The sequence below is a fragment of the Salvia hispanica genome, chromosome 6, assembly GCF_029641045.1.
Source record: "Salvia hispanica isolate PSC_SH4W2 chromosome 6, Shi_PSC_v1, whole genome shotgun sequence".
Taxonomy (NCBI): Eukaryota; Viridiplantae; Streptophyta; class Magnoliopsida; order Lamiales; family Lamiaceae; genus Salvia; species Salvia hispanica.
In genome coordinates, this window is record NC_142697.1 from 46301906 (window position 1) to 46328034 (window position 26129).

The following is a 26129-nucleotide window of genomic DNA, read 5'->3' on the forward strand; positions in this document are numbered from 1 at the left end:
ATTTGTGAGTTTTAATCTCATCCACTCATTTTAAAATCCAAGGGTGGAGATTTAGTCTTGATTTTAGATTAGGGTGCTATAAGTATTAGAATAAGACCCATACTACTATTACTTTATTTTGCAAATTTCGAGTAATTTCCACTGTGCCGAAGCTTTTTTTGTAAGTTTGTGATTTATCCGACTAGAGTTTAAACCAATGTTTTAAAAACCGGACCGACAAGCGAACCGGCGTCGCTACTGGTTCACTGGTTCAACCGGTTCATTGGTCGAACCACTGGTTGAACCGGAATATATAATAAAAATATATATTATATATTATTAAATACATATAATAAAATGTGTGGAACAAAAAATAAAAAATAGTCTTATAAAAATATCAAAAATGAAAGATTTGGGCCACAAAAATAAATATATATTACAAATTTAGTAAATGAAATTTGTTGTCTTATAAAAATATCAAAAATGAAAGATTTGGTCGAACCATTTTACTATTACAAATATATATAATTCAATATATAATGCAAAATTTAATATCCAATTTATTAAATGATAAAATATGATTAATAATATATTAGTAACTAGTAAAGTAGAAATTAAATTTAGAGGATGATAATTATATGTATCATAATTAAATAATTACATAAAAAATATAAAATAAATGAATTATTAGTTTGTTTAAATAAAAATAATAATATTTTATGTATAAGATTATTTAATATTCTTGTTTTCACATATGGGGCTTGTGGTGGAGTGGTTAAGCTCTTGCTAATTAGAGTGGAGGTCATGAGTTCAAGCCCTACCAACAACAAGTTTTTAATTGTTCCACAAACTATTTCAATTGTATGTTGTCTTGAGTTCACTTTTTATGAAAATTACTCCCTCCGTCCAAGATTGACTTGGTTCGGATTTAAAGAAATACTTCTTCAGTCCTTTAAAAGTAGAGACTTTGGGAATGACATGAGTTTTAATGTAAAATTGATAAAAAAAAAAAAGTAGAAAGCAAAAGTGATGAAAGTTTTAATAGTGAAGAATGAGACTCACCTCATAAGAAAGAAAAGTTACTAAAAACGGAATATGACTATTTTTATGGGATGACAAAAACTAAAAAAAGAAGACTATTTTTATACGGAGAAAGTATAGTAAAAAGTCAATTGAAAAAGTTAATTAAATGTTAGACCTACTATTTTTATAATAAAATGTGTATACACTTATTTTACCGTGCATGGTGGCAAAAATGGTTATTGTCAATTCATGTCTTATCTCCACTTCAGTCCTTCTGTTCTATAAAAATATATGCGCTTTTCATTTTTGTCCGCCCAATAATGTTATGGATATTTTTGTCCTCAAAAGCATGAATCTCGTTGATTTTACTATTGAAGTCTTCAAATTTATTACTAGCAATGATGGCTTATCCAACTCTCAAGACTTTTCATAGCAGTAAGAAATACTCCACAAAGCAATGTTTGAGCTGAATCTAAACAGAAAAACAAAAGAGAAGAACTAAAGATAAAAAGAAAAAAGAACTGTTAATAAAGCAAAAGAGAGAGACAGAGAAAGAAAAAAAGAAGCTTCTTTAATTGAATTTAGGGGTGATTGTTTTACATTCATTTTTCTTATTTAGATTATGTGATTAGATATAACAAGTAACAACTATTCCAAAGTTTCATAAAATCTGAAACTATATATCATCTGAACCATTCAGTTTGTGGTTTTAAAAAAGAGAAATCCTCAATCTTGTTTACACCTGCAAAATGCTGCTGTGCAGTTAGTCTATGAGGCTGGGCTTTTCAGGGCCCGAATGGGCCTGCAGGTTAGTCTTGCTGATGTGACAGTGAATTGCTTGTGGTGTTTTGGTTCTTTGTGATAACATCTTCTAATGATTCAAAACATCAGTTCAAATGATATATTTGAATATTTATTTTTCAAATAGTAGTACACTATACAAGTTATTCATGTGATGTTTAGCCTAAAAAATATACCACAATCTATTATGAAAAATATGAGCAATGATGGCTTATCCAACACTCCCGGGCTTTTCATAGCTGTAAGAAATGCAAAACAGTCTTTGCTCTGAATTCAATGAGAAAAGCAAACTGTGAGATAAACAAAGATAAAGAGAAAAAAACAAAAGACAAAGATGTTAGAAAAGCAAAAGGCAAAACAAAGATAAAGTGATTGTGTGATTACGTTGTGATTGTTTTACCTTCTTTTTCCATATTGTGATTAGATAAAACAGATATATACTCAAAAATCTAACTCAACCATTCAGTTTGTGCTTTTAAAAAGATAAATCCTTAAAGCAGATATGTTTTGTTGTTGTTGGAAGTTTTGTGTGATTTTATTGATACGTATGTTATATGTTTGCTATAAAATGTTTGAAAGATGGGATAGTCTATCAGTACATTTTTCCGAAATTAGTTACAACACATAATGAGTGAGATAGAAAAAAATATAGAGATGGAGGAGGAGTGGGAGAAGAGAGAGATGGTTGATCATTGGAGCCACGAGCATCCACTTACTTTGGTGGAAACTCGTGGAAGGGATGAATGTTATGGTTGTAGACGGCTGTTCACCAGTGGAGAGCAAGCTTATGGATGCAGCATTACGGAATGTGAGTATTCGAAGCTATTACACGAAGGATGTGCAGCAACAGTGAGAGAGATACGACATCCATTGCACCATCAACACATACTCCGCCAACGCCACGAAAAAAAACCACTGCTGTGTTCTATCTGCGAAGAGTATATTTGGAGCATTGGTTACGAATGCACAAGCTCGGGATGTAGCTTCGAGGTGCACCTGTGGTGTGGGCAGGACAAGGGCGTGGTCGATGCAAGTCATGCAAGCCATGAATTAAAATTGTTGAGGAGAATATGTTTGTTCAAGTGTGATGCTTGCGGCATCACAAGCAGGGGAAGGTCCTACACATGCACCACAGGTGATTGTCAATATTGGATCCATGAGAGATGTGCTTCATTGCCTCAAACTATCAAAAGGGAAGACCATCATCACTCTCTTTCTCTCTCTTCATACATCCCACCTGAATATATTAAATTTGACTACAAATGTGATGTATGCACCAAATATTTGCGGCTCAAATATTGGATATATCATTGCCCACTCTGCAGATATATTGTCCACATCCATTGCGCCTTCAAGAAGCTGCCTCGCATCACTGAGTATGATTTATGACTATATCATTCATGTCATTATTTATTCTTCCTTTTTATATACAGTAGTAACTAAATTATTATTGTTGTACTATTTTGCCAGTGCATCCATTCTGGAAGACATAGTCCGTCTTCCAACGAATGAGGTGGCCGAGGAACTGATTACACCTTTCGTGATGAGACAAAGAGGAGGAGAAGCATTGATACCACCCATCATCATCCCTGCTGCTTCTGTTGATGAGTTGGTGAATGTGAAATATAAGTTCCTTCATCACCAACATCAACTCACTTTAGTCTCATCTTCACCTCAAGGCGATCGAAGCCAAGAAGAAGAAGAAAACGAGGAGAATTATGGAGCGAGATGGGAATTGATATGTGATGGGTGCATCACTCCCATATCTTCATCATCAAGTAGTAGTGATAGTAAATGTTACTACTACATGAGTTGCAGTGAATGCAAATACAATCTTCACGTAGCGTGCTTTCACTTGCCAGGTTATATCCCCTCTCTTCCACCCCACCACCACCCAGATGAGGATGGTCACCACCTACTCCTCCAATCTTGTGACAAACTTCAACCTCAACCACAGGAATGGCATCGTTGCGATGTCTGTGAGTTCCGTACAAATGGGTTGTTTTACTCTTGTAGAGAGTGCAACTTCGAAGTTGATATCAAGTGTGCTTGTATGCCGGATACCATACTTCATGCAGCTCACCCGCAACATCTCCTCAAACATGTGAATAATTCAAATCTAGTACGAGATATCAACTTATCGCGTTTGTTGTGTGCAGCTAGTTGTGGCGAAAACGTAGCCTATTATAATTTTTACAGGTGCTGCAACAGCTCATGCGATTTCATTGTGCACCTTAGCTGCAGTGTGCTGCCTGCGTCAGTCATCAGCCGTAGATGGGACATGCACCACCCGCTGCTGTTGACGTACGACGCCACTCTCAACCGTCCGGGGGATTTCTACTGCGATCAATGCGAAAGAGAAATGAATCCTAGGAGTTGGATGTATCATTGCCGCGCCTGCGATCTATCCTTCCATCCTATATGCTTTCCAACTACATCCGGCCTATGTAGAAACATCAAGTTGGGGCAGGAATATCATGTGAATGCAGAAACCCATCCACACCCTCTCATCTATCAACTTCTCACCACAAAACGCCGCTGCGACAATTGTGATCAGGATAGACATGAAGACTTAGGATTTTACTGTGCATTATGCAACTTCTTCATTTGTCTCGACGACTGCGGTGAAAAAATGATCGACGATGGTGACATCAAGGCCGTTGATTGATTGAGAGAAATTATTTGTTTCATATTGTTCGTTTAGTACCTCTTTCCTCTTGTATTCTTATATCTATTCTATTTCTGTGTAATTATTTCACTTGTTTGAAATGGCTAAATAAATCTCCGTTAAAAATACTACTAACTTAATACACTACTTATTTTAAATGATCAAGAACTAACAACAAGAGATGAAGCACGAGCCGGCAGGGGCACGGGGCAAGGAGAAATGGTGTGTGATGGACAAGTGTTGGGAAAGGAGACCATATAAATAAGGAAACAAAAAAGAAACAAGAATGGAGGAAACAAAATTTTTATACTCGAAGATTACATATTTTAAGGGACAATTAAACTCAATTTTTTTTCTCAACAAACAGTAAATTCAAAAGCTTCGATTTTATCCAAGTGTTTCCTTTTCCTGAATCCAAACACTTATTTCCGCGTATTTCCTTTTAGTACTTGTTTGCAGCTGAAATGTGGAGGCAATGGAGTTGCACAAGTTATAAATCGGTATAATTTTGATTGCCTTCGTTGGATTTTTCATTGAGTTTATACGCCTCATTTTGTTGGAGCATAGACTTGTTTTTTGTTTATATATCTGTTGATTGCATATTTAACTTAGCATTCCATGTTATTATTGGATTCCATTATTTTGTTCATTTCTCGTATGAAAATATTCTGTGTGGGATTTGATCAATTTTGCTCCTCTTTTTGGATTACTAAAAACTTGATTATCATTTACAGTAACTTGATTAACATTCTGTTACTGGTATGTTATTCGATGATTATTGTTGATCCCTATTTATAATCCAAAATTAGGATATTCTTCATCTTGAATGGCAACAAAGAACATATTCTGCTGCATTGTATCCATTTAAGAACATATTGTGCTGTGGCTCTTTTGATGTTTTAGTTCCATGTTACAGGGTAAGAGACTAATACTTTTATTCCTCAATTTTCATGTACATATATCACATGGTTGGGAGTATGAAAAACCAGCATATGCAGCTCAATTTTCGGGACTTTCTATCGCCCCTTCGCACATGGCCCATGGCACAAATAAGGTATTCATAGTAGGTGTGTAGAATAATAGTATTATGAAAGTTCTATATTTATCAAGCAAGATTATGTGATTATATATAAGTCTATTTTACCATTACTTATTGAATCTAAAACCATATGATGCATTAAGTTCGTGATTATAAAAGAGATATCCTCAAAAGCATGAATCTAGTTAATTTTACTATTGAAGTCTTCAAATTTATTTGCAATGATGGCTTATCCAACTCTCAAGACTTTTCATAGCAGTAAGAAATGCAAAGCAATGTTTGAGCTGAATCCAAAACAGAAAAGCAAATGACAAAACTAACTGTTGGGAAAGCAAAAGACAAAAACCAAAGATAAAGAGAAAAATTAACTGTTAATAAAGCAAAAGACAAAGTCAGAGAAAGAAAAAAGAAGCTTCTTTAATTGAATTTAGGGGTGATTGTTTTACATTCTTTTTTCTTATTGATATATGTGATTAGATATAACAAGTAACAACTATTCTAAAGTTTCATAAAATCTGAAACTATTTATCATCTGAACCATTCATTCAGTTTGTGATTTTAAAAAGGAGAAATCCTTAAAGCAGAACTCATAATAATTGAGAATATATACTATCCCACAGGGTGAAATTAGACCAATCACAGAAAAATAATTGCATGAAAAAGAGAAAGACAGTGCCAAAGAAAAAGAAGATTCTTTGAGTGAAATGCTTTTGATGTAGTGATACATTATTCTTTGCTGAGGTTGGAAGTTTGTTAGTATGATTCTGTCTGTGGGTGTTCTATTTTGTTGGCTATAAAATGTTTGAAACATAGGATAGTATGTCATAACAATACATAATGAGTGAGGAAGAAAAAAATATAGAGATGGAGGAGGATGAGAGGGAGATGATTGATCATTGGAGCCACGAGCATCCACTTACTCTGGTGGATACTCGTGTTTTAGAATACTGTTACGGTTGTGAAGTGCGGTTTGGTAGCGGAGAGCAAGCTTATGGGTGCAGCGTCGACGGGTGTGAGTATTCAAAACTATTGCATCAAGAATGCGCAGCGGTGGCGAGAGAGATACGGCGTCCATTGCACCACCACCCTCAACACATACTCATCCAATGCCATGAACCTGATTTAGGGGTGTGTCATATCTGTGGAAGTACTATTTGGAGCATTGGCTACAAATGTACAAGCTTACAATGTGGGTTCCAGATGCACCTGAGATGCGCGCATGACAGTGATCTGATCGATGCAGCAACCCGGGACGTGGATGAGCAAAGGCGTGCCATCATACGCCATCCAAGTCACCCCAGCCATGACTTGAAGTTTCTAAGGAGAAGGTGTTCCTTCAAGTGCGATGCTTGTGGCGCCACACGCAAAGGGAGTTCATACACATGCACTGCGGATGATTGTCAGTATTGGATCCATGAGAGATGTGCTTCATTGCCTCAACACTTGAAAAAGGAAGATCATCATCACTCTCTTTCTCTCTCGTTTCATGTCCCACCAGAATACATCAGATTTCGGTACAAATGTGATATATGCAGCATATCTTTTGTACCCAACTATTGGATATATCATTGTCCACTCTGCAGATATATTGTCCACATCAAATGCGCCTTCAACAAGAAGCCTCTCGCCATTGAGTATGATTTATTTTTACACCTTTCATGTCATTACTTACTACATCATCCTTCCTTTTGTTTACTAAATTGTTGTTGTACTATTACTTATGCAAGTCCATCCATTGGGAAAGACGTAGTCCATCTTCCAACGAATGAGGTGGTCGAGGAACTAATTACACTGTTTGTGACGAGACAAAGAGGAGGAGAAACATTGATACCGCCCATCATCATCCCTGCTGCTGCTGCTGATGAGTTGATGAAGGTGAAATATGAGTTCCTTCATCACCAACATAAACTCACTTTACTCTCATCTGGCGATCCAACCCAAGAAGAAGAAGACGAGGAGAATTATGGAGTGAGATGGGAATTGATATGTGATGGGTGCATCACTCCTATATCTTCATCAAGTAGTAAATGTTACTACTACATGAGCTGCAGTGAATGCAAATACAATCTTCACATTGCCTGCTTTCACTTGCCACCTCAACTCCCCTCACTTCCAATCCACCAACATGATGATCATCACTCGCTGGACCTCCGATCTTGCGACAAACTTCGACCTTGGGAGATGAAACTATGCAGTGTGTGTGAGTATTGTACGAATGGGCTGTTTTACACTTGCACCGTGTGCTACTTCAAAGTCGATATCCAATGCGCTTGTATGCCGGATACCATACACCACACAGCTCACCCACGACATCTCCTCAAGCATGTGACTCATTCGGAACTATACAGAGATATCAACCGACTGCGCTTGTCGTGTGCTGCTGGTTGTGGCCAACACGTAGCCAATTATGATTGTTACAGGTGCTGCAACAGCTCATGCGATTTCATTGTGCACGTAAGATGCGTTGTGTTGCCAGCATCAGTCAGCAGCCATAGATGGGACGAGCACCACCCGCTGCTGTTGACGTACGATGCCACTCTCAACCGTCCTGGCGATTTCTACTGCGATCAATGCGAAACACAAATGAACCCCAGGAGATGGATGTATCACTGCCGCGCTTGCGATCTATCCTTCCATCCAGATTGCTTTAAAACTACATCCGGCTACTATAGAAACTGCAAGTTTGGACAGGAATATGTGATCATTGACGCAATTCATCCACACCCACTCACCTTTCAACTTCTCACCACAAAACGTCGTTGCGACATTTGTCGTTACAATGTGAATGAACACCAAGGATTTTATTGTGCATTATGCAACTTCTTCATTTGTTTCTCCATTTGCGGTGAAAACATGATCGAAAATGGGGACATGAAGGCCGCCGCATCGGGCTGTGGAAGGTGGATTTGAGAGTGAAGGAGTGTTTTGCCCTCTTGTTTTTTGGAATGAATTTTAATCTTTTCGTTTTTTGTCCTGACACCTCTGATTCATTTCTGTCCAGACAAACTTCAAAACCATCCAAATAAAAGAAACATGAAAAAAAAAAAAAAAACAATAACGAAGGAGAAGATGAATGTGATACGCTATCACAAAAATTAGTATATATACAGATAGTTTGTCACATTCTCAACGGTTAGTACACTAGAAGTATCACACAGATGCAGTTTATCTCTATGCTAAATCTGGCAGCCATCATGAATTATCTCAGGAATCGTAGATTCTAACGGAGCTCTGGATCGTCTGTCTACATAGGGGACAATTTGGAGCTATCTCACGCTCGACAGAGAGGGCGCAGCGCTGACAGCAGACCAAATGCCCGCAGGGGACAAAGGCAGACCGCCGCCTTCTCGTGAGGCAAATGACACAGAGCTCACCATCGGGAATTGCTTCAGCTTCTTCACCCAAGACTTCACTGTTCGAAGATTCGCTGGCATTCCTAGTAGAGTTATTTTGCTGCTGAGTTCGCCGTTGGCTTCTCCAAAAAAGTCATGTCTAAGATGGAAAAAGAAATTGAAGTATTCCTTTAGTTCCTAACAGTTACTTTACATGCTATAGACGTCACCAAACCGAACCGGCCCGGAACCGTCTGGAAACCGCCGGTTTTGAACCGGCTTGGAACCGTGACTGAACCGGAACCGGAACCGGAACCGCCTGACCCTAGGCGGGCCGGTTCAGGTTCCATATTTTTTTGAACCGGAACCAGCGGTTCATGAACCGTGGTGACGTCTAACATGCTAGAGTGTCTTTATATATAAAACATGTATTATTTCGACGTCAAGAGATCTATACAATGAGAAGCAATGTTCTGATCGACCATGTAAGAGAGGATATCAATTCCCTCGAAGGAGGTTTTCAATGCAAACAAAAAGAAATTCTTTTGAAAGAAATTTACCTAGTTACTTGAGAGAAATGATCTTTTTTTATTTGTAGTATTTTTGCCTCTTTCCTCTTGTGCTATTATATTTTTTAGTTCAATTAAATAATTATTTCATGTCAGAGCAGAGTCTTGAGCATTCATGTTACTATTGAAGTGCATTATTTTGGTAATGTCTCATGTTAAACTTTGTTTTGTGGCTCTTCTTTTAGATGGCTGAACTAAAAAGTGTAGTTGTTTAGTTTGAAATATGTGACCTATTTTGTTTAAATCAACTCAAAAAAACTCGACTTGGATATTCACATGAGTTGCAGTGTTTGAATGACTAATTACATGAGTTTATGATACTTTTCTTGTTTTTTGTGTTTTAATCAATCTTGTTTGCATCTGCAAAATGCTGCTGTGCAGGAAATCTAGGAGGACGGGCTTCATGGCCCGAATGGGCCTGCAGGTTAGTCTTGCTGATTTAACAGTGGATGGATTGTGATTAACTTATTCTCTACAGATTCAACATCAGTTCAAATGATATATAAGTACATTAGTAAATTCATATAGCAGTATAAATGCAAAACAATCTTTGAGTTGAATCAAAAGAGAAAAGCAAAAGACAAAACAAACTGTTAGAAAAGCAAAAGACAAAAACAAAGATAAAGAAACAAAGAGAAAGAGAAAAACAAAAGATAAAGATAAAGGGAAATGTAAAAGAAAAAGACAAAAAAGGAGATTCTTTGAGGGAAATGCTTTGTTGTTGTGATCACATTATTCTTTTGCTGATGTTGTGTGCTATATGATTACTACAAATATTTTGAAAGATGGGATGGTTTGTCAGTATATTTTATTCGGAACTAGTGAGCAACAAAAAATGAGTGAGAAAGAAAATAAGATAGAGATGGAGGAGGAGTGGGAAAAAACAGAGATGATTGACCATTGGAGCCATGAGCATCCACTTACTTTTGTGGATACTCGTGAATTAGAACACTGTTACGGTTGTGAAGTGCGGTTTGGTAGCGGAGAGCAAGCTTATCGATGCAGCATCGACGGGTGTGATTATTTAAAACTATTGCACCAAGAATGCGCAGCATTGGCGAGAGAGATACGGCGTCCATTGCACCACCCTCAACACATCCTCATCCAACGGCACGAACCAGATTTAGGGAGGTGTGATATCTGTGAAAGGATTATTTGGAGCATTGGGTACGAATGTACAAGTTTGCAATGCGAGTTCCAGATGCACCTGAGATGCGCGCATGACAGAGACCTGATCGATGCAGCAACCCGTGACATTGATGAGCAAAGGCGTGCCATCATACGCCATCCAAGTCACCCCATCCATGACTTGAAGTTGTTGAGGGGAAGGTGTACCTTCAAGTGCAATGCTTGTGGCGCCACACGCAAAGGGAGTTCCTACACATGCACCGCGGATGATTGCCAGTATTGGATCCATGAGAGATGTGCTTCATTGCCTCAAAACTTGGAAAGGGAAGACCACCATCACTCTCTTTCTCTCTCTTTTCAGGTCCCACCAGAATACATCAGACTTCAATACAAATGTGATGTATGCAGCATATCTTTTCTACCCAACTATTGGATATATCATTGTCCACTGTGCAGATATATTGTCCACATCAAGTGCGCCTTCGACAAGAAACCTTTCTTCATTGAGTATGATTTATTTTTATACTATTCACGTCATTACTTACTACATCATCCTTCCTTTTGTTTGCTAAATTATTGTTGTACTATTACTTATGCAAGTCCATCCATTGGGAAAGACGTAGTCCGTCTTCCAACGAATGAGGTGGTCGAGGAACTAATTACACCGTTTGTGATGAGACAAAAAGGAGGAGAAGCATTGATTCCACCTATCATCATCCCTGCTGCTGCTGCTGTTGATGAGCTGGTGAATGTGAAATATAAATTCATTCATCACCAACATCAACTCACTTTACTCTCATCTGGCGATCCAAGCCAAGAAGAAGAGGAACTACAAGAAGAAGAGAATTATGGAAAGAGGTCAGAATTGATATGTGATGGGTGCATCACTCCTATATCATCATCATCAAACTACTATATGAGCTGCGGTGAATGCAGATACAATCTTCACCTGGCTTGCTTTCACTTGCCACCTCAACTCTCCTCACTTCCACTCCACCAACATCATGATCACCAGCTTGTCCTCCAATCTTTGGACAAACACCAACCTTGGAGGTGGAAAGTGTGCAGTGTTTGTGAGTATGAAACTAATGGGCTGTTTTACACATGTACAAAGTGCAGCTTCAAAGTTGATATCCAATGCGCTTGTGTGCCGGATACTACTATACTTCACGCAGCTCACCCGCAGCATCTTCTCAATTATGTAGCCCAGGATGACCTACGCAACAGCTCACGACGCTTGTTGTGTGCTAGTTGCGATGAGACTGCATTTTATTATGATTGTTACAGGTGTTGCAACAACTCTTGTGATTTCATCGTGCATGTTAGATGCGTTGTGTTGCCGGCATCAGTCAGCAGCCGTAGATGGGACAGGCATCACCCGCTGTTGTTGACGTACGACGCCACTCTCAACCGTCCTGGTGATTTCTACTGTGATCAATGCGAAACACGAATGAATCCCAAGGGCTGGATGTATCACTGCCGCACCTGCGATCTATCCTTCCATCCTAAATGCTTTCAAACTACATCCGGCTGGTTTAGAAACATCAAACTGGGACAGGAATATGATGTGAATGCAGAAACCCATCCACACCCTCTCACCTTTCAACTTCTCACCACAAAACGCCGCTGCGACATTTGTGGTTGGAATAGGCATGAACGCCAAGGATTTTACTGTGCATTATGCAACTTCTTCATTTGTCTCTACAGTTGCGGTGAAAGAATGATCCAAAACGGGGACATGAAGAAGGCCGTCGAATGAATGAGAGATTATATGCCTTTTTCCTCTTGTATTCTTATATCTATTCTATTTCTCTGTGTAATTATTTCACTTGTTTGAAATGGCTAAATATAATCTCCGTGAAAAATACTACTACTAACTTAATAGTTACTACACTACTTATTTCAAATGATCATGCTGGCAGGGGTTCTTTAATGACACAGAGCTCACAACTATACTTAAAATCCCATGTCATTCAAGTAAATGGTCATCTTGAATGAGAACGGAGGGAGTACTATAAAATATGAGCGATGATAAGAAATGCAAAACAATCTTTGAGCTGAATCCAAAGTAAAAATCAAAAGACAAAAACAAAATAAAGAGAAAAATAATTAGAAAAGCAAAGCGATTGTTTGATTTAGTTGTGATCGATGCAGCAACCACCCGTTGATTGAAATATGATGTTAAAGATGTTGTTCACCTTTTTCCTCCCTCTTGTATTCTTATATCTACAAGTCACTAATATATATGTGTGTTATTTTGATTTCAATATAATATCACTAATCACAACATCAGAATAGATAGTAGCTTCAACACTCCGGTCACAAAACCATCTAAATAAGGAAACAAAAATGGAGTTCTGGAAACATTTTTTTTTTTTTTTTTGCATTTCCTTTTCTTGAATCCAAACACTTTTGAAGCTGAAATGTGGGAGCACAAGTTATAAATCGGTATAATCGTTGCGTTTTTCATTGAGTTTATTAGTATTATAAACCTCATTTTGTTGGAGCATATGTCTACTTACCTTAGCATTCCATGTTATTATTGAATAAAAATATGCTTTGTGGGATTTGATCAATTTTTGCTCTTCTTTTTGGATCACTAAACACTTGATTAGTATCATTTACAGTAAGTTGTTTAGTTTGAAAAATATGTGACCATATTTTGTGAAAAGGTGATTCAACTTGAATTATCAGATAATTCTATGATGAAAAATGACTTTTAAATCAACTCAAAAAAGCTCGACTTGGATATTCACATGAGTTGAAGTGTTTGAATGACTAAACTACACGAGTTTATGCCATACTACTGCTTGTGCATTTGTTTGTTTTTAGTGTTTGAGGATTTACTTCAATACTTGGCTACTTCTTGTTTGATCTGTTCTCGCAATTAGGCCCTCGCTTTTGTGAAGCCTTATTACTCTAACATTTCTTGTGTATGAATCTATTGTGTTTATGAATGCATTGTGATTCGTGGCATCATTGGATGGAGCTCTTTGATGCTTTGGTTCCATTCTTACAGTGCCTCATACTTTTATTCCTCATTTTTCATGTACATATATCACATGGTTGGGAGTACGAAAAACCAGCATATGCAGCTCAATTTTCGGGGCTTTCTATTGCCCGTTCGCACAGGGCCCATTGTGGTGTGGCTCTCCTCTGCATAAATAAGGTATTCATAGTAGGTATGTAGAATAGTACTATTATGACAGTTCTATATTTATCAAGCAAGATTATGTGATTATACATAAGTCTATTTTAACATTACTTATTGAATCTAAAACTATATGATCCATTCAGTTCGTGATTATAAAGTAGAAATCCTCAAAAGCATGAATCTAGTTGATTTTACTATTCAAGTCTTCAAATTTATTAGTAGCAATGATGGCTTATCCAACTCTCAAGAATTTTCATGGCTGTAAGAAATGCAAAGCAATGTTTAAGTTTGAATCTAAACAGAAAAGCAAAAGACAAAATTAACTGTTGGGAAAGCAAAAGACAAAAACAAAAGATAAAGAGAGAAATTTACTGTTAATAAAGCAAAAGACGGAGACAGATAAAGAAAAAAAGAAGCTTCTTTAATTGAATTTAAGGGTGATTGTATTAAATTCTTTTTTCTTATTGAGATTATGTGATTAGACATAACAACAACTATTCTAAAGTTTCATAAAATCTGAAGCTTTATATCATTTGAACCATTCAGTTTGTGATTTTAAAAAAGGCAAATCCTCAAAACTATATACTATCCCACAAGGTGAAATTAGACCCATCACAGAAAGATAATTGCAAATAAAAGAGAAAGACAGTGCCAAAGAAAAAGAAGATTCCTTAAGTGAAATGCTTTGTTGCTGTGATACATTATTCTTTGCTGATGTTGGAAGTTTTGTGTGATTTTATTGATGTGTGTGCTATTTGTTTGCTATAAAATGTTTGAAAGATGGGATAGTTTGTCATAACAATACATAATGAGTGAGAAAGAAAAAAATAGAGAGATGGAGGAGGATGAGAGGGAGATGATTGATCATTGGAGCCACGAGCATCCACTTACTTTGGTGGATACTCGTGAATTAGAATACTGTTATGGTTGTGAAGTGCGGTTTGGTAGCGGAGAGCAAGCTTATGGATGCAGCATCGATGGGTGTGAGTATTCCAAACTATTGCACCAAGAATGCGCAGCGATGGCTAGAGAGATACGGCGTCCATTGCACCATTCTCAACACATCCTCATCCAACGGCACGAACCAGAATTAGGGGGGTGTGGTATCTGTGGAAAGACTATTTGGAGCATTGGCTACAAATGTACAAGCTCAGGAGGATGCAGGTTCCAGATGCACCTTAGATGCGCGCATGACAGTGACCTGATCGATGCAGCAACCCGTGACGTTGATGAGCAAAGGCGTGCCATCATACGCCATCCAAGTCACCCCAGCCATGACTTGAAGTTGTTGAGGAGAAGGTGTTCCTTCAAGTGCGATGCTTGTGGCGCCACACGCAATGGGAGTTCCTACACATGCGCCACTGATGATTGTCAGTATTGGATCCATGAGAGATGTGCTTCATTGCCTCAAAACATGAAAAGGGAAGACCATCATCACTCTCTTTCTCTCTCGTTTCATGTCCCAATTGAATATATCAGATTTGACTACAAATGTGATATATGCAGCATATCTTTTCTACCCAACTATTGGATATATCATTGTCCACTCTGCAGATATATCGTCCATGTCAAGTGCGCCTTCGACAAGCCGCCTCGCATCACCGAGTATAATTTCATTCTAATATCATGTCATGTTATTACTTGTTAATTATCCTTAATTATTGACAATTTGTTTTTGTGACCAGAAATATTGGGAAGGACATGATCCATTTTCCAACAGATGAGGTGGTTGAACAACTCATTACACCTTTTGTAATGAGAGAAAAAGGAGGAGAAGGAACATTCATACCACCCATCATCATACCTAATGATGAGTTGGTGAATATGAAATATGAGTTCCTTCATCACCAACATCAGCTCACTTTAGTCTCATCCACATCTCAACACCCTCAAATCCTAGGAGAAGAAGAAGACGAGGAGAATTATGGAGTGAGATCGGAATTGATATGTGATGGGTGCATCACTCCTATATCATCATACTACTATATGAGTTGCAGTGAATGCAAATACAATCTTCACTTGGCTTGCTTTCACTTACCACCTAACGTCCCGTGTCTTCCAATCCACCGCCAGGAACACCCGCTAGTCCTCCAATCTTTGGACAAACACCAACCTTGGGAGATCAAATATTGCCGTGTTTGTGAGTATGCAACTAATGGGCTGTTTTACGCCTGTACAAAGTGCGGCTTCAAAGTTGATATCAAGTGTGCTTGTATGCCGGATACCATACACCACGCAGCTCACCCGCGACATCTCCTCAAGCATGTGACTCAGTGGAATCTAAGCTGGGATATCAACCGAAGGCGCTTGTGGTGTGCTGCTGGTTGTGGCGAAGACATAGACAATTATGATTGTTACAGGTGCTGCAATAGTTCATGTGATTTCATTGTGCACGTCAGATGCGCTTTGCTGCCTGTGTTGGTCAGCAGCCGTAGATGGGACAGGCGCCACCCGCTGCTGCTGACGTATGACGCAACTCTCAATCGTCCTGGTGATTTCTACTGCGACCAATGTGAAACACAAATGAATCCCAGGAGATGGATGTATCACTGCCGCGCCTGCGATATATCTTTCCATCCTAAATGCTTTCCAACTACATCCGGCATTTATCGAAACATGAAGTTGGGGCAGGAATGTCATGTGAATGCAGAAACCCATCCACACCCTCTCACCTATCAACTTCTCACCACAAAACGCCGATGCGACATTTGTGGTGTGACTAATTATGAATGGGATGGATTTTACTGTGCATTATGCAATTTCTTCATTTGTCACGACCACTGCAGTAAAAAAATGATCGAAAATGGGGACATGAAGGCCGTCGAATGAATGAGAGAAATTATATGTTTCACATTATTCGTTTAGTACCTCTTTCCTCTTGTGTTCTTATATCTATTCTATTTCTATGTGTAATTATTTCACTTGTTTGAAATGGCTAAATACAATCTCCGTGAAAAATACTACTACCACTAACTTAATACACTACTTGTTTCAAATGATCAAGAACTAACAAGAGATGAAGCACATGCCGGCAGGGGCACGGGGCAAGGAGAAATGGTGTGTGGGAGATCGAAAACGCTGGATTTGATGGAGAAGTGTTGGGAGAGGAGACCATAGATGGAGCCAGAGCATTGCTGAGGAAGTACGGCAGCAAGTTAGAGATTCGGGCCGACAAGAAAGGCGACTGCTTCGCTGTGGAAGGTGGATGTGAGAGTGAAGGAGTGTTTGACATAGTTGTGAAAGAACTGGTTTTTTTGCCCTCTGTTTTTCGGAATGAATTTTAAGCTTTTATTGTTTGTCTTGACACCACTGATTCCTGTCCAGACAAACTTCAAAACCATCCAAATAAAGGAAACGAAAAAAAACAATAACGAAGGAGAATATGAATGTGATACGCTATCACAAAAATTAGTATATGTACAGATATTTTGTCAAATTCTCGATACTTTTCTGATGAGACTACGGTTAGTACACTGAAGTATCACACAGATGCAGTTTATCTCTATGCTAAATCTGGCAGGCATCACGAATCGTAAATTCTAACCGAGCTCTGGATTGTCTGTCTACATAAGGGACATTTTGGAGCTATCTCGCGCTCGACAGAGAGGGCGCAGCGCTGACAGCAGACCAAATGCCCGCAGGGGACAAAGGCAGACCGCCGCCTTCTCGTGAGGCAAATGACACAGAGCTCACCATCGGGAATTGCTTCAGCTTCTTCACCCAAGACTTCACTGTTCGAAGATTCGCTGGCATTCCTAGTAGAGTTATTTTGCTGCTGAGTTCGCCGTTGGCTTCTCCAATCTTTATACTTAGTCCAGTTCCTGCAGAAGACATTATATATGAACGTTTCATATAAACAAAGTTTAACAAGACAAAAGGGTTGAACAAAATCAGCTGGACCTAGTAAAGGTCAGATAAGCTATTCAAGAGTTCTGAATAAAGAGAAGCAATGTTCTAATCGACCATGTAAGAGAGGATATTAATTCCATCGAAGAAGGTAGTTTTCTATGCAAACAGAGAGAAATTTACCTAGAGTATTTGAAATGTTTCTACAATGCCATGATTTTGTAGGTTAAAACCTAATCTAAGTTGGAGACATGTTTGGAGAAACATACCTCGCAACAGAATAGCCAAGTACACCTATAGCAATGGTACCAAAAACTAGTCCACTCCACATTACCACTTTTGTCTTGAAGGAAAGATCTGCCACTAGTTGATCTTTGGTCAATGCAGACCTACGGAGAGAGCGCCAGATTGGTCAGTTTTTTAGACTCTCTCTCATTGAGGAGGAAGAATTAACACTAGAGACTACAGCACTTCAGAATTACATATTCTCCTGATAAATACTTTGCTGTGATAAAGAATTGGTCTCAATTCTCAACAAATTCCTAAATAGCCAGGACACAGAATGTCTAGAAAGGTAGCCTAACACATAACGTAAAATCAACGGATTTTTAAGAGAAAATCCACATACAGGAAGTAAGGAAGATCCTTGGAGGATTTTATCTCAAACCCCCCGTTTTTTAGACTGCAAATTCCAACAGCAGTTATATCCTTCCCAAGAGGGAGGATTTTTTCCTCATAGAGCATTCCAACCTGATGGGAAAATATTCTTCGTAAGTAAGAAAGAAATAGGAATAAAGAGCAACATAACTTTTTTTTTTATCACAAGTACATATAGAAAGAAACTCACAGGATATTCAAGACCACAAATTGCCTGCAGGAAAGTGTAAGGAGTAGCAGTTATGGGCTGCAAGTGCTGATAAACTGTTGTTAGAGGTAGCGGGTGATTTGATCCTTCCATGTTGACAACAACATAATCAGATTGTGGCCATTTCTCACCTTCAACGAGAATGAAAGGAACCTGAGGGGGCATGTCCAATGCATTTGTAAATGAAACTGAAAATTACTAGAATGGATCTATAAAGATAAATCTCTCCCCCCAAAAAAAACATGACATTCCAAGAGGTAGCAAAACATAAGTAGCTCTTAGTCCCTACATGCCTCATGTGCTAATGATCAAACCATAGAATCCAATTTTTCTGAACATTGCAAATATCTGATCAGTTAGAATATTAGTACAGCGGGAGCATCTAATGCTTGACTAGAAGGCCAGTGCATTTCGAAAGGAGACGAACCAAATGATTTAACGAAATAATCCCGAACTAATAAAATTTCGTGATTATTGAAGATATAGTAAGTTACCATTCTCGTAGACGACGTTTCTTGCTTTTTCAACGATCCAGCAATCGTATTGCGCAGATCAGTAGTCCATCCAAAAACCCCCTTCCACTCATTGTATATACACTTCAATGATCAATCAGAAAGAGATAACATCAATTCAAGAAACATGACTCATATATTACTGGTAAAGCTTCATCAATTCGTGCTTATTCAATCAGTTGAAGAATAAATGCAGGAAAATAAATTCAGAAAAAGAAATGGTTAATAAATTTCTCTGATAAAGGAAATAACATACGGTTTGAGTTCTCTGCAATATCACCCCCTTTTCACCAGAAGCATTCGAAGCGACTAAACCATTCCCCATCAATGCCTTCCAATTCGCCTTCTCCGCCGCCGATTTCACCACCACACTACCCCTCACGATGACCAATCTCCCGCCCCCATTCGAGCTGGACGATTCTCCGGCGTCCGGATCGGAGCTGCTAGAATCATCGCCGTCGGTGAGAATCGACCGGAGATCGGACGGCAAGACCGACGGCGCGTCGCGAATTTTTCGGAGGGCGGACGCAATGGCCGCGTAATTTCGGATGCTGCGATACGCCAAGTAGGCGACGCCGACGCCGAACAATACGCCGTCCGCCGCGAACATCATCTGTGACAGGACCGCCGCCGTGGCGCGGTCGTGCACCGACATCTCTTCCGCCGCTGATTGGCCGATCGGAAAATTTCTCCGGCTTGCTCTGTGTTGCGAATTTCGCCTAATTCTTTCCCCGCGTAAAAAAGTTTTTTTTTTTAGCTATGAAGAATTATTATTTTCATTTTCCACTTGTGAATTGCTATTTTCTTTTAACATAATTAGATTTCAATTATTGAAAATTTTATTTTTTTCAGTAATTTTAGTTCATTTAACTCATATCACAACTAGAGAGGCTCACGATTCCGGAACCGGCGGTTACGGTTCGGATCCGCTGGTTTCGGTTTTAGAAATTGTTGAACCAGAACAGAACCGTGAGGGTATTTCACGGTTCCGGTTCCAGAACCGGCGGTTATAGTTATAGTTCAAAACTGGCGGTTTTTCGTCAGTTTTTTACGGTTCCGACCCGCCGGTTTTCGGCAATTTTAGCTCAGTTTCACGGTTTTCCAGCGATTTTTCGCTGTTCCGGCATGGTTTCGGTTCCAGAATTTTGGAACCTGAACCGAACCATGGTTCCAAGAATGACAGTTTCAGTTCGATTTAAATCTCACGGCTCCAGTTCAAAACCAGAACCGACGGTTACGGTTCAGAACCAGAACCGACGGTTACGCGGCAACGGTTACGGTTCCACAGTTAGCCGCCCGAACCGAAAACCTTGGGCATCTCTAATCACAATCAAAAGTATCTAAAATTTACATGTAGAATAAAATATGATAAGTACAATAAAAGGAAATATTCACAACAATTTTGCATTGCAGTTGGATAAATAATTCCATTCATAACAACACAACATGAACTGTTCTTTACAAATGCTTATATACAAGAATGCCTAATTTTTTTTGGTTATAAAATGTAAAGACTACTAAAGAATGAATTTGAGCCAGGTATAGACTGGTCAGCTTTGGAAGCTAGCCATGGAGCCGGCGGCCAAGGGCGTCGCGCCTCGATTGTACATCCGCTGGATTTCTTCCCGGTACTCTGTCAGCGACTTGTCAGGTATGGCCAGGGTTAATTCCACGACGTCGCCCATTTTCAGCTTGCAGGTAGGGTCGCTGACGGGCTTGTGGTTCAGTCGCGGCCTCAGCTCCTCCTTGACAGGAAATCTGAACGACGTCCACCTAGAACTGCCTCGACCAGCTGCCTCCAGCAGATCCATTACCGATGAGTTTGCTGGAAACTCTTGAACAGACATCTGCAGGTTGGAATAAAATGTTGACGTTTAACTCGAAGATACAGAAGCTAAAAACAGGCGCAAGAGAAGACATCAAATAGCGAACCTTGTCGTTTTCAATCATGATAACGAAGATGGGACCATCATTGCCACAATGAGGTTTGCACGAAAAGGTGCAACCTTCAGAATGGGTAGGGAAGGTGCAAGGTGGCTTCATGGAGTCGACAAAACCAACGGAGGACTTGTCTCTGCTTATTGCCTCACACTGCCACGTCATCACCCAACGAGCCCATTCAACCATCTGAAGTACGAAGGAGGAGTATTGGGAATCTCCCTCTTTGTACCTCCAATGAGCAGCTAACCCATACTCAGCTTGCAAATGCATCTCTTTTGTTCGAATCTGAACTTCAAGGGGCACCATATCATTTCCCGTGACTACTGTATGCAGAGATTGGTATCTGCAATTTGCAACAGAGATTAAGTATACGATAAATAAGACTGGATAGAACATCATTTTCAACTTCTGAGTGATTGGCATACCCATTGCACTTGGGACGAACAATGTAGTCTTTGAACCTTCCGGGCACTTCATGCCATAGCTGCTGGACAACCCTTAGAGCTTTATAGCAGTCTTCTTCAGATTCAACAATTAACCGCAATCCATGAATATCGTGAATTTCATCCATATTCAGCTTCTTCCTGTAGGAGAAAGAATTTCATCGGGTCAGCACAATAGTTACATGAAAACACCACGGGAAGTTGCCAAAACACACAATGTAATTGTCTGATATGATTGTAAGAAGCAAAGGAAAAAATAAGTCAGTACATACTTCAACATTTTCGAATAGATGCTGTACAAGCTCTTATGCCGCCCTGACGCACAGTGGTAAGAAACCCCTGCATCCTTCAGTGCTTCCTCCAACTTCTCCAAAGAAGAAGTAATGGCAGCCTCGTCAAAGGACTTCAGGAGCTTGGAGGACAGCTCTTGGTGATGGTCAGGATAGAGATATGTGAAACACAGATTTTCTAGCTGCTCTTTCCAAGTCGAGATGCCTAATCTATTGGCAAGAGGAACAAATATTTCCAGAGTCTCCTTGGCAAATCTTTGTTGTTTGATCATCGGCAATGCATCCAAGGTCAACATATTGTGCAAGCGATCAGCAAGCTTTATCAGAACAGCCCTTGCATCTGCCATCGCAAGGAACATGGTATGCAATCTGTCTGCCTCGTCAGTTTTACAGGCGGTGTTGTTCTCCCGTGCAAGCTTGCTCAGCTGGCTCAGCTTAGAAACCTGACAAAGAAAACCAAGTTCAACATTTCAACATATATATATCTCAAGTTCGAAGAAACAGTTTTTTAAGCAAATTCTTCCTGATCTATTGGTAAATCCCCTCTTCCAAACCATAAAAAGCAATCAAAGTAGTAGCTTATTACTACAACATTCTAAAACCCAATCCACATAATTCACAATCATTAACATTAGCAGATCGACATCAACATCCCGATCATCGCCTACAACTCTACACATGGACTCACATTGACCCAACATCAAGACTAAAAACGTCATATCCAAAATTTAAAAAAGACTAAAACTTCATATCAAATTCAACGAAAACAGAATAAATATCAAATTTTGACTCACCCCCTCCACTAAATCACCAACTCCAGCCCCAAAAGACTTCGATATATGATCGAACGTGAGAAAAGAATCATCAACTGCGTCGTGCAAAAGCCCCGCAGCAACAACTGTTGAACTAGCGCCTATGTTCGCCAAGAGAGCTGCCGTTTCCAAGCAATGCTGCAAATAAGGATGACCACTTGCCCGTTTCTACATAAAACAAAAGGATCAGAACAGTTAAACTCCTCAATCATCTCATTTCACATAAAATCCAAAAACATTTCAACAAACAGAAGCTTAATACCTGGCCTCTATGAGCCTTCTCTGCTTCATAAAAAGCCTTCACAACAAATTCATCCCTAAATATCGCATTCTTCGACTGCGCATCAGAGAGCAAGTCTTTCGCATAGGCCGGCAAATCCATCGCCATGAAATTCTCATCCATATTAAAGGGAAGCTCATCTGCCGACACAGCATTCGACGACGAAGGCAAATTGAAGTCTCTCACATCCAAATCGAAAGGCGACGAATCGTAATCAACACACGATCCCAACGCGTGCCTCACGAATCCCTTGAACATCCCCGCACTCCCCGACCTAATTGAGCTGAAATCCGCGCTAATTCTCATCGGCGGGCTCCGAGAACACGGCCCGATCGAATTATTCACGCCTTGAAGCACCGACACCGGGCTCTGGTGCGCCTGATCTCGCTTCATAGACGAGCTCACCGACGAGTACCGGTACGATGACCCCAATTCCTCGGTCCTATCATGCCACAGAGCTCCCAAATCCTCCGCTCCAGATGAGTACCCCGCGGATTTAATCGCCGGCGACGAAAACAAGCACGACAGCCCACCAATCAACGGCTTCTGCGACGGCGATGCCGACGCGGACGACGTTGACCGGGCGTTGACGTCCAAATCGTACGACGCGTGGGAGCTGATCTGGTGCGAAGCAGAGCACACGCTGCTCTGCGGGGAAGAGTAGAGCGCTATGGTCGAAACCGCCATGAATTTGATTTTCTAGGTTTTCAAAAATTGACTAATTGAGCACCGCCGGCACACCGGAGTCCCGAAATCGGAGCAATTAAAGCGAATTCACGAACAAAACCTTCTGATCCCAGCTCAAATTGTGCAATTCAAGGGAGGAGAAAGGAGTTTTTTTTTTTTTACCTAAATACTGAAACTGTACAGAATTATATATACAAGGATGGGGTGAGTGAATTTTCAACTCTCGATTGACAATTGGAGATGAGAAAGTCAAGAAAAGTGGAGTTTGAGACGACGAATTGAATCGATTTTGGAGAGAGATGAAGATTAATTGGGGTTTCTATATTCCTTTGCTATGATATTTTTCTCATTTCTGTAGATTTCCACAATTTGAAGACGGATGAATGTATGATGTGAAAAGACCAGTGTGCCCCCGATTGGTATTGAAAATTACTGAAATGGTCATGCATTGTTGTGTGTTTGAGACGTACACGTATGAATATCATTTTAATAAATAAATCGGAATATAAATATCATAAATTGCAAAATATAAATGGTTAGTAGGAGTAGTAGTACCTACGTCCCCTGTTGTTCACGTTTGACTCGACGTGTTTTAAGAAATGTGAATAAAGTTAGTCAAAAGGTTAATATAATGTCAGTGTAATGAGTTAATTGAAAATATGGTCCATTTACAAAAAATTAGAAAAAAACAAAGTGGACAATATTTTTGTGAACGGACCAAAATAGCAAAAGAGGGATAATATTTCATGGACGGATGGGGTATAGGGAACCTAAACCTATTGGATCAAATGCATTGGAGAATGTCTTAGACTCTTAGTCGGTGTCAAAATTAGGATGTAATATATGCCATGCGGATTAAGGAAGCAAAATCGGTCACTGAAGAATGTCTTAATCGGTGTCGAAATGCACAGGTGCGGTGCATCGGTTGTTGCTTGACAATGGATGCAGACAAAGAATAACGTGAACGGATTGGGGTGTAATGACTTCAAAGTGAGATCGGTGGCAAATAAAGTACGAATTTAATGAAATTTTCGGGCTTTTATTTTGGGCAGTGGAGTCGGTTGACCTCGGGACCCACCTGGATGCGTCATTTATAATAATATATAAATAATTATATGTGATTTTTTTTTAAATAATTAAAATTTAGTGCAACAATTAGTTTTAATGTACACGTGAAAAAATGTTTAAATTTTGTTGTAATGTTAGTAGCAAAAGATCCATCTAATAACAAAGTGGGATGAATAGAATATATTGTCCATCAACCAAGCAAATCCATTACATTTACTAGTTTTACGAATTAAGTGTGAGCTCACTCAATCATAATTTTATCATAATTTATTGGATTGTGAATTTTTAACCATGATTGTCTAAATTAGCAACTTAGTTCGAATCAATTTAATATTCACAATACCTTATCAATTGATGTTTGTAAATTTTATAAATCTTCTTATTATAAATCTTTATTTTGTATAGTGTTTTATCTTGAAATGGATTAAATTACTTGTCATTACTTGTGTTGCTTTTATCTTGAAATGAATTAAATTGTTGCAATCTACACACGTGGACTTGTTTGGATGTACACTAAATTATAGTACTAGTAAATTTTATTTTGGAGATGACTAAATTATAATTTACTATTAATTAGTAGTAATCTACAATGTTTTATTTTTAGATACATTCTTTATTGTCATTACTTGACTACTTGTGTTGCTTTTATCTTGAAATGAATTAAATTATCGCAATCATCACACGTGGACTTGTTTGGATGTACACTAAAATATAAATTATATACTCCATTTTGGAAATGACTAAATAATTTAATTAGTAATCCTCTGAAAATTAGGAATATCCATTATCAAGATTAGATATTTAAATGGACTCATGTGACTATGTGACATAGAATCATGGAGCACATTATAAAGTTAATTTATTCGGTGTCTTAGGGCCTACATGTTTCTTAATTAGTGTTGAGTACTTCGTGACATGATATTTGAGATTAAACTAAGCAAGAAAATATTTGTGTTTGGATAAGAATGGAATATTGTCCCATCGGCGTGACATGATAATTATTTTAATGCTTAGTAAAATCATTGAATAATTTATGTCCCCCATCCATCTAAAAAAATAATATTATATCGATACATTCGAAATTTTGCATTCTTTTGGGGAAAATTGGCTCTACTTAATTTTAAATTTCGTTTTGTTTGTAACTATAGATTTCGCAATTAAACTATTTCAAGATATTTGTTTATCTATCAACCATTAGAAATGTCTCTTATTGAATACTTTCATTTAATTGCACTTAATAGCCTTCTTTTGCACTTAATTGCACATTATTTGTAAAAGTACATATATATTCTAGAAAGACCCGAGTAGTGGGTTGACAAAAACAATAATAAACTAATAAAGAACAATTTAAATTGTATGTATATTTATATAAAGATGGTTTTATTATTAATTTTAATTATTTGATTTAAATATATGCAATAACGCAACAATATATAATGGCATAAAGTAATACACTAACACTCGTCATAGAGAATATTTAACATATCATATATATTTAGAATCATTATTCTTAGAAAACGTTGATTATAATCATTATTTTGTCGAAGTAATCCATAATAAAATATAAGACAATAAATTCCTTACCATTAATTAATAGGACACTGTGTTCAATTTTAAAATGAATGAATTTAGAAAATATGGAATCAATATATGTTAGGAAAAAAATATTAGAAAGAATCTTACGATAGAATA

The 26129-nt window shown here is 38.6% G+C and overlaps 6 protein-coding genes across 7 annotated transcripts; 4 read left to right on the forward strand and 2 right to left on the reverse strand.

Moving 5' to 3' along the window:
* The first annotated feature begins 1354 nt into the window (after positions 1–1354).
* On the forward strand, positions 1355–4572 carry LOC125204581 (uncharacterized). Its single transcript, XM_089060446.1, has 2 exons — positions 1355–3179; positions 3274–4572. The coding sequence occupies exons 1-2, from the start codon at positions 2431–2433 to the stop codon at positions 4469–4471; spliced, it is 1947 nt and encodes a 648-aa protein (XP_088916572.1). The 5' UTR covers positions 1355–2430; the 3' UTR covers positions 4472–4572.
* A 1684-nt stretch (positions 4573–6256) lies between these two features.
* LOC148923982 (uncharacterized) lies at positions 6257–8479 on the forward strand. The gene is made up of 2 exons (XM_089060482.1): positions 6257–7144; positions 7238–8479. Exons 1-2 carry the CDS (start codon positions 6348–6350, stop codon positions 8418–8420), a joined length of 1980 nt encoding a protein of 659 aa, XP_088916608.1. The 5' UTR covers positions 6257–6347; the 3' UTR covers positions 8421–8479.
* A 1753-nt stretch (positions 8480–10232) lies between these two features.
* On the forward strand, positions 10233–12362 carry LOC148923983 (uncharacterized). The gene is made up of 2 exons (XM_089060593.1): positions 10233–11046; positions 11140–12362. Exons 1-2 carry the CDS (start codon positions 10247–10249, stop codon positions 12296–12298), a joined length of 1959 nt encoding a protein of 652 aa, XP_088916719.1. The 5' UTR covers positions 10233–10246; the 3' UTR covers positions 12299–12362.
* A 2041-nt stretch (positions 12363–14403) lies between these two features.
* Positions 14404–16675, forward strand: LOC125207943 (uncharacterized). The gene is made up of 2 exons (XM_048107464.2): positions 14404–15298; positions 15379–16675. Exons 1-2 carry the CDS (start codon positions 14502–14504, stop codon positions 16520–16522), a joined length of 1941 nt encoding a protein of 646 aa, XP_047963421.2. The 5' UTR covers positions 14404–14501; the 3' UTR covers positions 16523–16675.
* A 386-nt stretch (positions 16676–17061) lies between these two features.
* Positions 17062–19673, reverse strand: LOC125207651 (E3 ubiquitin-protein ligase SPL2-like). Of its 2 annotated transcripts, XM_048107085.2 has the most exons (6): positions 19173–19671; positions 18899–19000; positions 18387–18557; positions 18168–18289; positions 17809–17928; positions 17062–17514 (listed from the first exon to the last, which is right to left on the reverse strand). In XM_048107085.2, the coding sequence occupies exons 1-6, from the start codon at positions 19569–19571 to the stop codon at positions 17217–17219; spliced, it is 1212 nt and encodes a 403-aa protein (XP_047963042.2). In that variant the 5' UTR covers positions 19572–19671; the 3' UTR covers positions 17062–17216. The 2 variants fall into 2 exon arrangements, with proteins under 2 accessions (XP_047963042.2, XP_047963043.2); XM_048107086.2 differs by lacking the exon at positions 17809–17928 and having other exon boundaries at positions 19173–19673.
* Positions 19674–20304: 631 nt separating this feature from the next.
* LOC125206035 (putative GTP diphosphokinase RSH2, chloroplastic) lies at positions 20305–23709 on the reverse strand. The gene is made up of 6 exons (XM_048105307.2): positions 22665–23709; positions 22385–22570; positions 21573–22033; positions 21283–21441; positions 20849–21200; positions 20305–20763 (listed from the first exon to the last, which is right to left on the reverse strand). The coding sequence occupies exons 1-6, from the start codon at positions 23367–23369 to the stop codon at positions 20467–20469; spliced, it is 2160 nt and encodes a 719-aa protein (XP_047961264.2). The 5' UTR covers positions 23370–23709; the 3' UTR covers positions 20305–20466.
* Between the last annotated feature and the right edge of the window lie 2420 nt (positions 23710–26129).

Coding starts and splice junctions, on each gene's coding strand:
- LOC125204581 (XM_089060446.1), top strand. CDS start 2,431: ATGAGTGAGATAGAAAAAAATATAGAGATGGAGGAGGAGTGGGAGAAG. Junction 3,180..3,273: donor AAGCTGCCTCGCATCACTGA/GTATGATTTATG, acceptor CTATTTTGCCAG/TGCATCCATTCTGGAAGACA.
- LOC148923982 (XM_089060482.1), top strand. CDS start 6,348: ATGAGTGAGGAAGAAAAAAATATAGAGATGGAGGAGGATGAGAGGGAG. Junction 7,145..7,237: donor AAGAAGCCTCTCGCCATTGA/GTATGATTTATT, acceptor TACTTATGCAAG/TCCATCCATTGGGAAAGACG.
- LOC148923983 (XM_089060593.1), top strand. CDS start 10,247: ATGAGTGAGAAAGAAAATAAGATAGAGATGGAGGAGGAGTGGGAAAAA. Junction 11,047..11,139: donor AAGAAACCTTTCTTCATTGA/GTATGATTTATT, acceptor TACTTATGCAAG/TCCATCCATTGGGAAAGACG.
- LOC125207943 (XM_048107464.2), top strand. CDS start 14,502: ATGAGTGAGAAAGAAAAAAATAGAGAGATGGAGGAGGATGAGAGGGAG. Junction 15,299..15,378: donor AAGCCGCCTCGCATCACCGA/GTATAATTTCAT, acceptor TTTTGTGACCAG/AAATATTGGGAAGGACATGA.
- LOC125207651 (XM_048107085.2), bottom strand. CDS start 19,571: ATGTCGGTGCACGACCGCGCCACGGCGGCGGTCCTGTCACAGATGATG. Junction 19,001..19,172: donor TATTGCAGAGAACTCAAACC/GTATGTTATTTC, acceptor TGATCATTGAAG/TGTATATACAATGAGTGGAA. Junction 18,290..18,386: donor TTTGTGGTCTTGAATATCCT/GTGAGTTTCTTT, acceptor TTTTCCCATCAG/GTTGGAATGCTCTATGAGGA.
- LOC125206035 (XM_048105307.2), bottom strand. CDS start 23,369: ATGGCGGTTTCGACCATAGCGCTCTACTCTTCCCCGCAGAGCAGCGTG. Junction 22,034..22,384: donor TTGGTGATTTAGTGGAGGGG/GTGAGTCAAAAT, acceptor TTTCTTTGTCAG/GTTTCTAAGCTGAGCCAGCT. Junction 20,764..20,848: donor TCATGATTGAAAACGACAAG/GTTCGCTATTTG, acceptor TCCAACCTGCAG/ATGTCTGTTCAAGAGTTTCC.